This window comes from Sarcophilus harrisii, chromosome 1, assembly GCF_902635505.1.
Source record: "Sarcophilus harrisii chromosome 1, mSarHar1.11, whole genome shotgun sequence".
Classification (NCBI taxonomy): domain Eukaryota; kingdom Metazoa; phylum Chordata; class Mammalia; order Dasyuromorphia; family Dasyuridae; genus Sarcophilus; species Sarcophilus harrisii.
In genome coordinates, this window is record NC_045426.1 from 714,640,625 (window position 1) to 714,655,662 (window position 15,038).

General features: G+C 42.0%; 1 protein-coding gene across 3 annotated transcripts in view; it reads right to left on the bottom strand.

Moving 5' to 3' along the window:
- Positions 1-14,190, bottom strand: part of LOC100929905 (zinc finger protein OZF-like) — a 33,225-nt gene extending 19,035 nt beyond the window's left edge. The window contains exons 1-5 of one of the 3 annotated variants that reach the window (XM_031949089.1): positions 13,992-14,185; positions 12,448-12,499; positions 9,138-9,264; positions 7,598-7,693; positions 798-5,490 (exon numbers count right to left, since the gene is read on the bottom strand). In XM_031949089.1, the coding sequence (XP_031804949.1) occupies positions 4,121-5,490; positions 7,598-7,693; positions 9,138-9,264; positions 12,448-12,477 (1,623 nt within the window). In that variant the 5' untranslated portion in view covers positions 12,478-12,499; positions 13,992-14,185 and the 3' untranslated portion in view covers positions 798-4,120. Of the gene's footprint in view, positions 1-797; positions 5,491-7,597; positions 7,694-9,137; positions 9,265-12,447; positions 12,500-12,671; positions 12,812-13,991 lie in introns of those variants that run through there. The other 2 variants (XM_031949090.1, XM_031949091.1) reach the window with 2 other exon arrangements.
- Between the last annotated feature and the right edge of the window lie 848 nt (positions 14,191-15,038).

Genomic DNA, 15,038 nt, shown 5'->3' on the forward strand with positions numbered 1-15,038 from the left:
TTCCATTCAAGCATCTCTGTCACCTGCAGTAATACACAGTATTTTGAAAGGAAGGCACCATGGGAAAGAGGAATCTCTGGGATTAGCTTAGTAGTAATGGCACAAAACACCTACAAGGCAGAGCTCAGAGTGGTTACCTTGGAGGCTTTTGATTATATGAAGTGTACAGGGAAAAGAGAAAGATTAGAGGAGTAGAAGAGCTATGAATCAGAGAATGAGAAACTAGGTAAAACAGAAAGGGAACATGGACAATTAGGACAGAAATCCTCATTAGAAAGGGGGGAAATGGATGTAATTAAAAATGAATGAACAGGATCAGTTGAAAGGCAAGAGGGAGGGAAACTACAAAAGAACTAAAAAAGGGATGAAGAAACGTAGAATGAGATAGCAGAAGTGCCATGTATTATCGAGAAAATATATATTTGTTTCTATTCCCACTCATTTTCTCCAGAGGTTTATTATAAGTTTTCTAATATGTTATTAATCTTCCTTCATTTCTTTCTTGTATGTTTTGTGTTAGGCTTATCTAATTCTGAAAACAAAAATTTGAGACCCCTTACTAATGTGGTTTTCTTATTTCCTCCCTCAACTCATTTAACTTTTAAAATGTGGATGGCCTCATTGGGTGCCTATATGCTTATTATATAGGTTTCATTGTCTGTGGTACCTTTTAGCAAAATGTAGTTTCCTTTCTTTTCTGCTTTAATTAGTACTACTTTTGCTTTGCTGAGATTCTGATTGCTACCCCTGCTTTTTTTTTTCATATAATCTAACAACATTATACAAGCAAAAACATTTCAAAGACTAAGAACTTTGAAAATTGCAAGGGCTCTGTTCAATGCAATGACCAACCAGGATTCTAGGGGAGTAGTATGAATGAATGAATAAATGAATGAATATCTATTTTTCAACATGACTGATGTGAGAATTTCTTTTGCTTGACTTTGCATATTTTCTATCAGTTTGATTTGTCCTTTCCTTTTTCCAATGAGTGAGAAGTGTAAGGAACAGAATACAAATGGTTGTCAATTGAAAAAAAAATGGTAAAATTAAAATAGAGGGGAAAAAAGGATAACTTACATTTGTAAAGTCTCACACCAGTTTACCAAGAAGCAATTCCACAAATGTATTCCTAGGAAGGAAGTTGTTCTGAAAGAAGGATTTGGAAGTTTCAATGGAGTGACCACAAACTTAGCATGGACAATCACTAGGATGCAGTAATCACTTTATTGCCATCTTGGGAAGAGAAGCAGGGCATGATCCCCCTGTGCTCGTCAGACATCATCTGCATTGCTGAATTCAGTTCTGGGTACCAGGGTTTAAGAAAATCTCCATAAGTTTTAAAGATACACAGATGCATTCCAGAAGTGTGAAGAATCTTAAGCTCAAGGTACATGAGGACTTTTCTCCTGCTCAGCCTCAGAGGTTAGGGCTGGCAGCCATGAGTAAAAGCTACAAAGAGAGTAACGTAGGCTTGATGTCAGGAAAGTTTATAACAAAGTGGGCCCAGAGAGGAATGGGCTATCCTGAGACATGGTGGGTACCCCTGTTTGAGGCCTCCAAGTATTGTCAATGAAAACCAAAGAAAAGAGCAGAAGCTCATGGGTCATCAGAATGGCAGGATCATTTATAACATTTGTGATGACAAAATGGGGAATAAGTTGGATAATAAAAATAGTATTTGCTACTTTACTAATGAGAAAGAGTTAGTGAACTACCTGGTCTATTTCTGAAGTTGAATTTGAACCCAGTCCTTTGTGACTCCAAGCTCAGGACTGTTTCTACTGTGCCTCCTAGATGAGCTTCAATAGTTCATTTTCTAATTGTTGACTTCATGTTCCTGGCAGAAGACTGAAGTAGGAATGTCTAACAGATAGCTGGATTGAGCAAAGGGATATTAGTTATATTCATAAGATTTCTCTGCAGTGTGGACTATCTGATATTGAGAAAGATAACTCTTATATGTGAAAAGCCTTTCCACACTGGTTATATTTATAATGTTTCTCTTTGGTGTGGATTGTCTGATGTAAAATAGGAGCTCTTTTTTGCCTAATAGACTTTCCACACTGGTTATATTTATAATGATTCTCTTTGGTGTGGATTATCTGATGTAAAATAAAAGCTCCTTTTTGCCTAAAAGCCTTTCCACACTGGTTACATCCATAAAGTTTGTCTCCAGTGTGAATTCTCCAATATGCAACAAGAGCACCTTTTTCTCAATAATCTTTTACACATTGGTCATATTTATAAGGTTTCTCTCCAGTATGAATTCTGATGACTAGTAAGACTTCCCCTTTTATGTATTACATACGAAAGCTTTTACATATCGAATTGCCTTGGTCAATTGGTCCCTAGTGTGCATGCTCTGATGTCTAGCATGCCGGTGCATGCTCTGATGTCTAGTAAAAGATTCCTTTCTTATAGAAGCCGGTCTCAACTAGTGAGATTTATAAAGTTTCTCTTCAGTGTGGGTTCTCTGATGTACAATAAGAACTTCTTTTTTCCTGAAAGTCTTTCCACACTGGTTACACTTATAAAGTTTCTCTCTGGTGTGGATTGTATGATGGTCAAGGAGTTTTCCTTTCTGTAAAAGCTTTTCCACATTCATTACATTCATCAAATTTCTTTCCAGTATGGATTCTCTGAGGAACAGTAAGAGTTCTCTTTTCTGTATAGCATTTCCCCATTGCTTACATGAGATGACCGCGCTAGCACCCAGGATACCTCAGAATCAGCTGGAGTCCGGATAAGCAAAAATCCTCAATCTTTATTCTTGGTCTTTAGACATAGGATTGAACAGGATGGAAGCAGAATCTCCAAGACTGCCTTCTCCCCCCGTACCGCAAAGAGTACGACTCTGGCTCGTCTTACTCCATCCTCTAGTCCCTCCTACAATGCTCTGTATACACCAATCATTGAGTCAGCTCAGGATAGTGGGAAAGATCATTTTCCAAGCATATGCCCATATGGTCCAGGCAGTAATTAGCCCTAAGTGCTTGAACTGACCTCAGTGCAGTGACCTCAAGAGTTTCAGCCCTCTACAGTTACATTTATAAGGTTTCTTTCTACTGTGGATTCTCCACAGGACAATGGACCTTTGAGTACATCTGCCATTTAATGCAATACTTGTCATGAGCCAATACAAATATAAATCATTTAAATAATAACTGTAATGGGCCAGAATTATGGAGAAATTCTTACAACAAGCTTGGTAACTCAGTGGAATTGATAATACAATGTTTATCTAGTTTAGCGTGGTTATTAATAGTTCTCTAGTTCAGTATATATACTTAGTACTTAATATAGTTCTAATAGATTCATACATACTGTGATGTAATTTTAATAGAATATATAAGCTGGGACAAACTCAACCAGAGACATGCATTCCATCTCCCACCTTTGTGGTGGCTGGAGGCTGGAGCAGAGCACAAGCCCTCAGACTCAGACATGCATTCCATCTCCCACCACCACGGGGAACTGGAACAGACTCGGGGAAGACAGAGGACTGGAGGTTGGAGCACAAGCTCCCAGACTCAGGGAGACTTCAAGACAGAGACCATTGTGGTGGTCCTCCTGCCTCCCCCACAGAAGCCAAGCCACATTCCAGAGGACCTCAAGAAAGGTAGTCCAGGCCCCAGGCAAGGAGACAAGACTGTGACAGAGACAAACTCCATCTCTGTCTATTCTCCTGGTGATTACTCTGCTGAAACGAAGGCTGGTCCAGAGACCTCCAGAAAGCTAAACAGGACCTTACAAACCCTAACCTGAATGCACCGTTAAAAAGTTAAATTACTTTCCCAAGGCCATAGAGCTACAGAACATAAATTTAACCCATGTCCTTTGACTCCAAAAGTGGGGATCTTCCCATTCCACCAGCATGCCTTTCAAGCAGGTGACCAGAAGAAAAGGAAGGCTCCAACATGCCCAAGAAGCTGTCTGCTATCCCAAGAAAATTTTTATTTTCCTCACCCTCCTTGAAGCATTATAGCAAGACAAGGCTAAGTATGGAAGGCATCAGCACCACATCATCTTCTCCCAGGATTGTGTCCCTAATTTATTTTCTTCCTTATTTTAATGTCGTTACATTTCATCACAAAACTGGTAAAAACCAATCAGATTTTTATATAAAAGCCTTTTCACCCTGGTTATATTCATAAGGTATCTCTCCAGTGTGGATTCTCTGATGTCCAATAAGAGATGCTCTTTTTCTAAAAGCCTTCCCACACTGGTTGCATTTATGAGGTTTCTCTCCAGTGTGGATCGTTTGATGTACAATAAGAGTTCCCCTTCTTGTAAAAGCCTTTCCACACTGGTTGCATTCATAAGGTTTCTCTTCAGTGTGAACTCTCTGATGGTCAGTAAAAGGTTGCCTTCTTATAAAAGTCTTTCCACACTGGTTACATTTATAAGGTTTCTCCCCAGTGTGAATTCTCTGGTGTATATTAAGGGCTCCTCTTTGTCTAAAAGCCTTTCCACAGTGGTTACATTCATAAGGTTTCTCTTCAGTGTGGATTCTCTGATGTACACTAAGAGTTTCCTTTCTCCTAAAAGTCTTTCCACACTGGCTACATTCATAAGGTTTCTCTCCAGTGTGGCTCCTCTGATGTGCAATAAGAGTTCTCCGATTTCTAAAAGCCTTTTCACATTGATTGCATTCATAAGGTTTCTCTACAGTGTGGCTCCTCTGATGTGCAGTAAGAGCTACTCTTTGTCTAAAAGTCCTTCCACACTGGTTACATTCATAAGGTTTCTCTCCAGTGTGGATTCTCTGATGTATAGTAAGAGGTCCCTTTTCTCGAAAAGCCTTTCCACATTGATCACATTCATAAGGTTTCTCTCCAGTGTGGATCCTCTGATGTATAGTAAGAGCTCCTTTGTCTCTAAAAGCCTTTCCACATTGGTTACATTTATAAGGTTTCTCTCCAGTGTGGATTCTCTGATGTTCAGTAAGAGGTCCTTTGTCTCTAAAAGCCTTTCCACATTGGCTACATTTATAAGGTTTCTCTCCATTGTGAATTCTCTGATGTACAGTAAGAGCTCCCTTTTGTCTAAAAGCGTTTCCACACTGGTTACATTTGTAAGGTTTCTCCCCAGTGTGAATTCTTTGATGTATAGTGAGAGCTCCATTTTGTCTAAAAGTCTTTCCACACTGGCTACATTCATAAGGTTTCTCCCCAGTGTGGATCCTCTGATGTACAGTAAGAGCTCTCCGATTTTTAAAAGCCTTTTCACACTGGTTACATTCATAATGTTTCTTTCTAGTGTAAATTCTCTGTAAATGTCTAGTACGAGCTCCACTTTCTGTAAAAGCCTTTCCACTTCGGTGATGTTCATAAGATTTCTCTCCAATATGGATCTTGGCAAGAGATCTGTGATTAACCTGAGAAGAAGTGAAGTTAGCATCACTGATGAATCTTGGCTTGAAGGATTCTACCACTGAAAGGCTTTGCTCTGTAGGAGGTTTCCTCATTTCAAGTCTGATCTCTTTTTCTGTGGGGGGAAAAAAAAAAGACAACAAAGAATAAAACAAAGACAGGCACTCCACACCCGCACATATGCATTGTCAATACTTCCTGTGACTTTTTTGTGATCACTTTCAATTTTATTTTCTATTACATTATGTGGGGTTACATTCAGAATACTAACACTTTTTGTTTTTTCATGTTGATTTTTCAAATTTCATCTAAAGCATAAGTGATTTTGTTCTGATTCATTACTTTTTTTTCATGTAGCTACTAATTATTCCTCTTTTTTTTAAACAAATATCATCATATTCCCTTAGTTATCCTTTTACCAAACACAATTTTTAAAAATTCCCCAAGGAATTTAACCCAAACCTTTGTCAGTTGCACCTTAAGTGGTAAATTGTCCTGTGGGACATGTATGTGCATCTATCTACCTCAACAACTATCTTTCTGCAGTGATTTCAGACTACTATGATCAGAATTTTGCTGTTTTGGGGAATCCTGAACTAATTACATCAAACTCTGAGGGCTTCTAAATGCAATGTATTCTTCCAGTTTCTCAACTTGGGACAAAATTGCTTCCAAAATTCCAGAAGTTTGAACATTCAAGTACAAATGGCCATAGGCATGAAAGGACCATCAGTATCTCTGTCATTGCACTAGAATAGTTCTCTGAACCCTGGGTTACAAAGTAATCACTTCTCATCAAACCACCAGATCTAGATGTTGTCTGGCTTTCCATTCTTGTAGCAGTGAGGGCAGGCTACCAGAAAACCATGGTCCCTAGTAATGCACAGTAGAAGCCATCATGAAATCATCATGGAAGTCTACAATCTTTCTACAAAAATGGACTTGAAATGCCACTCATTGAGATGCTAAGGTCATTTTCTAATATGAGCGTAGCTTCTGTTTATATTACTCTTCTATCTGGCAGTTTATCAAAAGCATTGGTTGGCAACATGGGTTGGTCAGTAATAATGTAGCCACTTTAGCCAAGGTAGAAAAAACAGAAAAATATCTGGTGAAATTCTATCCTTTTAAAGGTTGCTTTGCATTATTAAACATTACTATAGAAAATCAAAACAAAATTTGTGAGTAACCTTTAAATGGATTTTTGTACATTATTAATGCAATATTTGTCATGAGCCAATAGAAGCATAAATCTTTATTTATTAGCAAATTAGCTAATTGGCAAAAATTTAATAGGTTAGAGTTTTAAAAAGTGAAGCTACATCTCTTTTGATACCTTGTCTGATTCTTCTATTTTCCACATGTGTGACCATTTTCATCATATCATTTTCAGAATCAGAACAGAGCTCGGGGGACAGTGGAAAAACTGTGCATAGGGCCTAGAATCAGTAAGAACCCAGTTTTATTCACATCTCAGAAGCTTGCTAGTCTACTTATAGTATTTCTATTTTCCTCAGTTTATCTCTAAAATGAGCCTAATACTACCACCTAAGACCTAGGATTCTCATGAGGATAACATGAGACCATATTTATCTAGTGCATGGAACATAGTAGGTATCCTACAAATGCTCACTGTTTTATTTCATGTTGACTATTTTCTCCCCAATTGCGCTCTCCTTAAACCATTATTATCTCACAAATTAGTGACCTCCTAAGGCACTAAATTTAAACAATTTTCCTGGTCCACAGTGGGTCTCTACAGAGTTGCTGGTAAATTGTCTGCCCCACAGTCTGTGACCTTCATGACAGCAAATGTCCCTTGCATCTCTTTCTGTTCCTGGTTCTTAGCCCAGGGCCCGGCATGGAGCAGGCACATAATTTTTTTTTGATTCCAAGTCATAAGAAATGGCTCACTCGGACAACCTGAGCCCTTTTGGCTCCTTCAGGAGAATTTCACTGCCCCAGATTCCAAGCAATGACTCTTATAGGACCACAGATGATCACTGGGAGTTGGAACCCACAAGGCCATGGAGTGTAAGCCACTCATTTTATAGATGGGAAATTGAGATTCAGTGACTAGTCCAGGAAGCCAATGACAAAGCATATCTGAAAATATTCCAAGGCTGTTCTTCCTCCCCCAAGCCTCGATTTTACTTCATGATGGCTCCAATTAGTCTCTTGTAAGCACAACTCTCTCATGTCCTTGCTTTTTCCTCACTCACCTGGAGGGCGGCTCCTCAGGCCTTCTGGGTGCAGCATCCAGGGTATTTCCCTTTGCTCAAAATAAGAGATCACATCTTCCCTGGGAACTGGAAGCCCTGGGCATGGAAAGCAGTTAGGGATGAAGGAGAGAAGCTTGAAATTTAGATTTCTTTAGGGAATGGAGTGAGGATCCAGAGCTGCTCCATTTAGAGATTTACCCCCTTCTTTTCAAACATGTGAGTCTATGGTCACCTACTAGTGCTTGTAATGCTAGTAATCCATGATAGGGTTTGCCCCATCATTTTGTTGTACCAGGTGTTCTCAGAAAGAGGCAAATGCTCTTCCCCCACCTCCTATCCTGTCAGGTTCCATTGTGGCAGAAACTTCTAACCCCAGACCTGGGTACAAAGGGTTCTTGGGCCTGAGTGGCCTCGGCCAGATCAAGAGGAACCTTAATGCTGGAACCTCTTCTTCAGAAAAGGACAGACTCATTCCAGAGTTTCCATTATCTAGACATCAGGTGGAGTTGGTAGGGGAGTGGAGGGAGACATGGGCATAGAGGCAGGAATACCTGAGCTTAAATTAGGCCTTGGATATTTAGTAGCTTAACCCCCTGGTAAGTATATTAAACTGTTTGCCTCAGTTTACTCTCAAAAGGAAGTAACAACATCACCTAAATTACAAGGGTGATATATTGAATAGACATAATATTTTATCTTTAATTTAGAAACAAGCATTTCCACAATATAGTAAAATTAAAAGATAATGGACCATGAAATGCTAAATCTACATATACAAATTGCTGTTACTTTCACATAGACAACAAAATTATAAATGTTTTTCTTTCATTTTCCTGCCCCCACCTGAGAGGTATCTCCCATTACAGAGAAATATATATATGATATACCTATGCAACCATGCAGACACACATATATGTCAAATTATGCTATATGTATTTCTAGTCATCAGTTCTTCCTCTGGATGCAAATAGCATCTTTGCTCATTTGTGTTTTTTGATTAATTTGGTTACTTAAAACAACAACTTACTTGCTGGAAGTTGTCCTTACTTAACATTGTTACCACAGTGCTGTGCAGAAAGCATATGGCACAGCACCTGACAAAGGAAATGCTGCTTCCTACCACTTTCCTTCCCACCACTTGTGCAAGAATTTGAGGGCGATAAGAAGGAAGATTAAGAACAAACTTCCTGTACTGGGGACAACTAGATACTAGGGGCTAAAACTTGATGGCCATTAAAAAGAAGAATATTCAAATGTTAGACTTTTCCCAAAGAGCAAGGGGTCGTAAGGCAAAGCTGCCCGAGACATTTGCAGAGCTTTTGCAGACAAATTAGTGTCCATTTAGAGTTAGTCAAATTAATCTCTGAGATGTGTTCCTATCATCCAATGTAAAGACATATAGGAAGACCCTCTTGCTTGGACACAGCTAACCAGCATTTTCTCCTTTCTAACTGGTACTGCCCCCCAAAAAACTGCACCCTGGGCAAAACGATAGGCTATTTGTTTGCAGATTCAAAGTTAGCAGGGGAAATGTCCTTACCCAGGGACAGCAGGTTCCAGGCATTCTCCAGCATCACCCCCTTGTACAGCTTCTTCTGAGAAGGGTCCAAGAGGCCCCACTCCTCCTGGGTAAAGTCCACAGCCACATCCCTGAATGTTACCCACTCCTAAAGCAGCAAAAGTCAGGAGATATAGAGCTGAAAGACACTTCAGAATTAGGATTAGGGGAATCCTAGCCTTCAATTTACAGCAGGAAACAAAGCAGAGAAGAGATCTGCTCAAAGACAATTTCAGAGTGTCAGAGTCCGCTCCTGAAACCAGGGTGAGTAAGAGTCTGAGTGAATTTTGCCAAAAACATTTTATAGTGTGTGACTGATGGTGTGGGGTTTGTCTCCAAGGGATGGCAGGCACCAAAACTAGGGTTCAGCCATGTGAAGAATTCACCATGGCCATTCTCTCGGACAAGGAGGATTTATTGAGGAGAATAGGAATAGGTGACAGACCAAGTGAAAGGATACAATAACGGTAAATATGAAATACAGTGGAGGAGCCCATGAAAGACAAGGACCTCACAAGGTCCACAAGATCCCAGTGAATCCTGGAGATTCACAATTACCCAGAAGAAAGGAGGCTCCCCATGAAGTTGGGGCCCGCCCTCAGTTGGCAGGCTAATCCTGAAAGGGTGAGTTATCTATAAGAAGTGGGGTTGGGAAGCAGTAAGAGTTAGGGGAGATAGCACATGGCATTGTGGGTAAGGAATAAATCACCAAGAGGCTGAGTCCCCCTGCTAGCAGGGGCTAACTGAACTATGGGCAGCCATAGGATGTCCCAAAGGAAGTTTTGTCTGGTATGAGACAGAGATGACTCTAACCCAATGTGGAGCCATCTCTAGGAGCAAAGTTTCTTATATGTTCTCCAAAAGAGTATTTCCATTTGGGCAATCCATGTGGGGAGACAAAAGTGGATACAAAGGGTTAGAATAGGGCCTATAGAGCCCAGCAAAGAAATCCCCCACCCACCCACCCTGTTGACCTTTAAGCCCATTGGCTGGGCTTCAGGACATACAGTCTAAATGAGATAATCTGCCTGGGAAGCAAAAGACACCCAATTAATTCAAACCTCCTCTTACTTGGTATTGGAGAATGGATGGGTTTTTCCATTGACTCACTTGATTCTACAGGAGGTGAAACTTGGGCCTGTGTTAGCTTTAAGGTGGGAGCAGCTTTGTTCAATTTTCTGAGAGATCTCACCCCCTCCCATTCAGATGGATAACTGATCTCTGATTCCTTACCTCCTCCTCCCTCCAAGAAAAGCTATGACAAACCTTAAGCATCCCTCAGTCCCTCTTTACCAATGTGAGATGGGGTAATGCACTCCCAATCTGCTTTGAAGGAGGAAGCTCAGCTGTCTCCTCATTACTCACTGGCTCTATTTTGGGACTTTTCTGGCTGAGCTCTCCACTCTTTCTCTGAACTGAAGGCCTCCTTTCCACCCATTTCCCTTTCCATCCTTCTGGGCCCAGAAAGACACAACTAATTTTAGAAATGGACCCAATCATTAAAGAAATTCTGGACAGAGAAAATGAAATTCTCCAATGGGAAGAATCCACAGATCACCCACAGCAACACCAAACCCAGAACCCCAAAACAAAACCCAGGGCTACAAACCGCCAGGCTGGCAATGGTCACCTTTAGCAAATCATTCAAATGTACCTACAAGCCTTGAGAAAGACCTTCTCATACAATGGAACTGACTGAGTTTGGAACAGTGGAAAGCAAATGCAAACCAAGGAGATAAGGGGAAGGAATGGAAGAATGAGTTCCAGAGCACAGTGGAGCTGAGGGTGCAGTCCAGGGTGACCTATCCTGTAGATGGGAGCTTTAGAATAAGGGACAAAAAGTAAATATTCCACAATAAAGGGGGAGGAATAACATCGAGATAGAGAAGAAGGGATCAGATAGTAAGAGAGAGTTGTGTCCTAAAACTTAGAGAACAGAGAATCATGGAAGAGAGAGTGAAAGGATGGAGAACAGGAGAGAAAAATGGGAATTGAGTACATGAACTCCATGGATTTGGAAAGAGAAGAGAATCTGGGGACTGGGGGAAGAAAGAGGAAAGATTGAAAAGGTGCAAAAGGGAAGAGGCTTGACTTTGGAGATGGGAGGGAGTTCCTAAAAATATTCTTAAAGGACAAAAGGGACTTCTCCCTGAGGCTTAGAGGTTTGGTGTCTAAAAGCCAGGATTGAGATTTCTAGGAGAATGTGAAACAAAGGTAAAGGAACAAGAGAGGGCAAATATCAGGAGGAAATCTTCTCAGCTATGGAGTCATGTTCTCCTTGAAGGTGCTGCAATACACAGTATTCTGAAAGGAAGGCACCATGGGAAAGAGGAATCTGTGGAGTTGTCCCAGAGCCAGTGGCAGAAAACATCTACAGGGCAGAGCTCAGAGTGGATACGATTGTATGAAGTAAACAGGAAAAAGAGAAAGACCAGAGGAGTAAGGAGAATATGACCCAGAGAACAAGAAATTAGGCAAAAACAGAAAAGGAAGATAGACAATGACAAGGAGGATCATATTCCTCTTTGGAAAGTGGAAGAAAAATGGATGGAATTTTTAAAATTAATGAACAGGATTAGTTGAAGGGCAAGAGAGGAAAGGAAACTACAAGAGAACTAAAAAGAAAGAGCAACCTCTTCTACATGAAGAAATGTAGAATGAAGTGTAAGCAGAAGAAATGAACAAATATCTAAAGCAACTGGAAGCAAAAGCCTTATGGCATCTTCGAAATGGGGCAACAGGGCAATATGCATATTTCTTTTTCACACATGGAACATCAATAAAAATTAACCATTGGGATAAAGACATCCTGCAGACAAAGGTAAATAGGCAGAAATAATTCATACATGCTTTCATTCCTTAAAGAAATAAGAATGCAAATTGATTCAGGGATCACTGACAAAAATATAAACCTAAAGGGAGAACTTCTGTTGACATATTAAATAATGACTAGGTCATAAAACAGATCTCAGAAATGGAAATGTTGAAAAAAACTAAAAAGGACAATGATTAAATAATATTCCTAAATTTCTAAGAATCTGCTAAAGTAGTCCTCAGAAAAATGAATAAACCTAAAATAAATATAAATATCAAGATATTAAAATTAAAACCTCAGTTAATCATTAAAAAACACAGAAGAGCAGGACAGTGTTGTTCCTACTGTGTTAACATAACTACTTTTATAAAGAGACAACCCGTAAGTAAGTTATTGCCAGATTCACACACTATCCCCTATGTCAAAGGAAATGGTTGTGATGGTTGATGTTGATCAGGTCTAATGGAATGCACTCACCTGAGGAGGTCTGAGGCTCCCAGGGCCCATTCCTTCTGGCTCCAGGCTCCCTCTGTACAAAGAAAAGTAACCAAGTTGACTGCAACTGGTCCCTAGTCTTTCTGTACCTCAGAGTCCTGCTGCCCCCCTGCTGCCTGCTTAAGGTCATTAATTACCCTTAATTGCCCCACCCTTAATTAAACCAATGTAGCAACCACCAAAGACCAGAATAACGGAGGTCACACCTAAGGTTCTTAATTCTGTGCTTTTCTGAGCACAAGAGAGCCCCTGGAAAGTCCAAACAAAATCCAGTCTAGGGCAGAGCTCTGAGGGTTCAGAGAGAAGATTGTGGTGTTCTTCTTATTTTATATAATATAAGATGGTTCTCTCTGGGAGCAGGTTTCTCGGGGAGGTTTCCTGGAGGCAGCCTTCCTTTCAGTTCAGAGTAATAACCACCCCAAATGCAGCCACCTGATAAAATCCAAACGTTTATTTTCTCCTTCCAAGTCTTTCTTTCCTTGGGCCCGGAAAGCTTTCTTAGAGGCCTCTCTCTCTCTTGCAGCTTTCTCTGAAGCTCCAGTTCTCAATCTCAACCTTGGTTCTGCTCCTCCGGATCCTTCGTTCTCCCCGACTGCAGTCTCGAGCCCGTCCATCTTCTGAACGGAACTCTCACTCTGTCAATCTTCCCAAGTGACTTCTGGCTCTAGCTCACCTCCGACTCGTGGCTTCCTCTGAACTGACGCTCCCCTCTCAGCCTTTTCAACTGACTCTGCTGACTGAGCTCAGCTGTTTTGATGCTTTCTCAAAGGTTGACTCCTCCTCCGAGAGAGTGGGATTGTGGGTTTCTGACTTGTGAATCTCCCAAAAGTGTGAACTTCAACGAGTACTTAAATACATTAGGGACCTAGAGAATTTGCTGAGTACCAGGCTAAATTAGGCAACTGTCATCACTTTGTAAGGGTTCTAACAGAAGAGGGGCCAGGGACGGACCGGAAGGGTCTGGGAGGCAAAACAGACGGTCCTGGCATAGAGGTTAAAGGCACTAGAGAGACAGAAGTGCTCCAGGAGGAGAGCTGAGGCTGGGAAGGAGCTGGGGAGGACTACTGGGACGCTCCGGTGGAGCCTGAGCAGGAGGAGCCACAAGCCGGAGGATGGGAAGCAGCCCAAGAGCCCCGGGTTCAGTTAAGGGGGAGCAGGAAAGAGCTTTGGTCATTGAGTCCAAGGGGGGCTCCTGGAGTAGGAAGGCGGGACTCGAGGATCCCTAAAGGGACTGAGTCTGAAGGAGAATCTGGATCTCTGAGCAATCTCCCTGGGGACTGGGAGACGGGACCTCTGGCTCCTCATCAGAAGGCTGAAATCACGACTCTCGCATTCTTAGGGGCAAAGTCTGAAGTCCGGGAGGTAAAACTGAGCAGCGGGAGCCAGCAAGCTGGGGTTGTAGTGGGGAGCTCACCCAGCAGCAAGGCTTAAGGGGACGCTCTGCCAGGTCGGAGGAGGAGGAGACCCAGAGGGCGGGACTATCGCGCGGAAGCCCACAAGGGTGGGGAAAGCCGGCTCCGACCTACCTGCGAGCTGCAAGCAGGGTTCTGGCTTCCAGAAGACAAAGCGATCGGGGCTGCCAGGAAGGGAGGACAACCAAGGCGCAGGCAGAGAGACAGCGGGTCCAAGACTTCCGGCTTTCCCCAAACCACTGGAGGGTCTTTCTGATCCTTAAGAGTCACTTCCTGTCCGTCCCCTTGGAGGGTGGAGCCTTCTTCGCCGCACCCCCAAGAGCCAAGACTGCAGGCTATGACCCCCGGCACAATGGTCTCCTCCGCCCCCCCCCCCCCCCCCCCCCCCCCCCCCCCCCCCCCCCCCCCGATCTTCCCTCCGCTTCCTGGAGCTTCCTCCAGTAACTCTTCCTGAGCCACAGACTCATTCATCCACATGTAATTTTTGTTGTTAGACGCAGCCAACTTTGACTTCATGTTGTCCTGCCAGAGGAGCTGAGGCAAGAAGAGACTGGTTTTCAGTCTTTTATGTGTGGGGAGCTTAGGCTAGCCGGCCGAACCATTCATGTTCAAAATCCGAAATCATGTTCCAAAATCATTCATTCGGTCCTGAGTGAGTGAGGGACAGCATTTATGTAGGATACAGAAGCAAAAAGAAAGCGGCGAGGTCCTTGGCAGCTGTTGCACCAAAAAAAATGCTATTTTTCACAACCCAAAGCAGTAACCGGATGCACCCAGTGATGGGGATGGGCTTGGGATGTACATAGTGGTGGGAATAACAGGATGCATAGAATGGTGGGAAAGAGCTTATAAGGGGACCTTCCAGGATCAGTATTTTCAGGGAACAATAACTGATCTTATCTGTAGAAGCACCTCCCATGTGCGAAGCCCAGCTAAGCAGAACAGAAATAGGCAAGGTCACTATGGTCACTTCCATCTAGTGTGTGAGGCTAAATTCAGGTTCTCATGAGAAACTTACAAGGTCCTTTTTAATTCAGCAAACTTTTCCCACTTTTCCTCTTCCCTGTCACTGACTCTCTTTCTATGGTCTACTCCTTTTTGGTGTGTGTGTGTGCATTTTTCTAGTCTATTTCATGATTTCTAAAATTCCTGTTAAAGTTG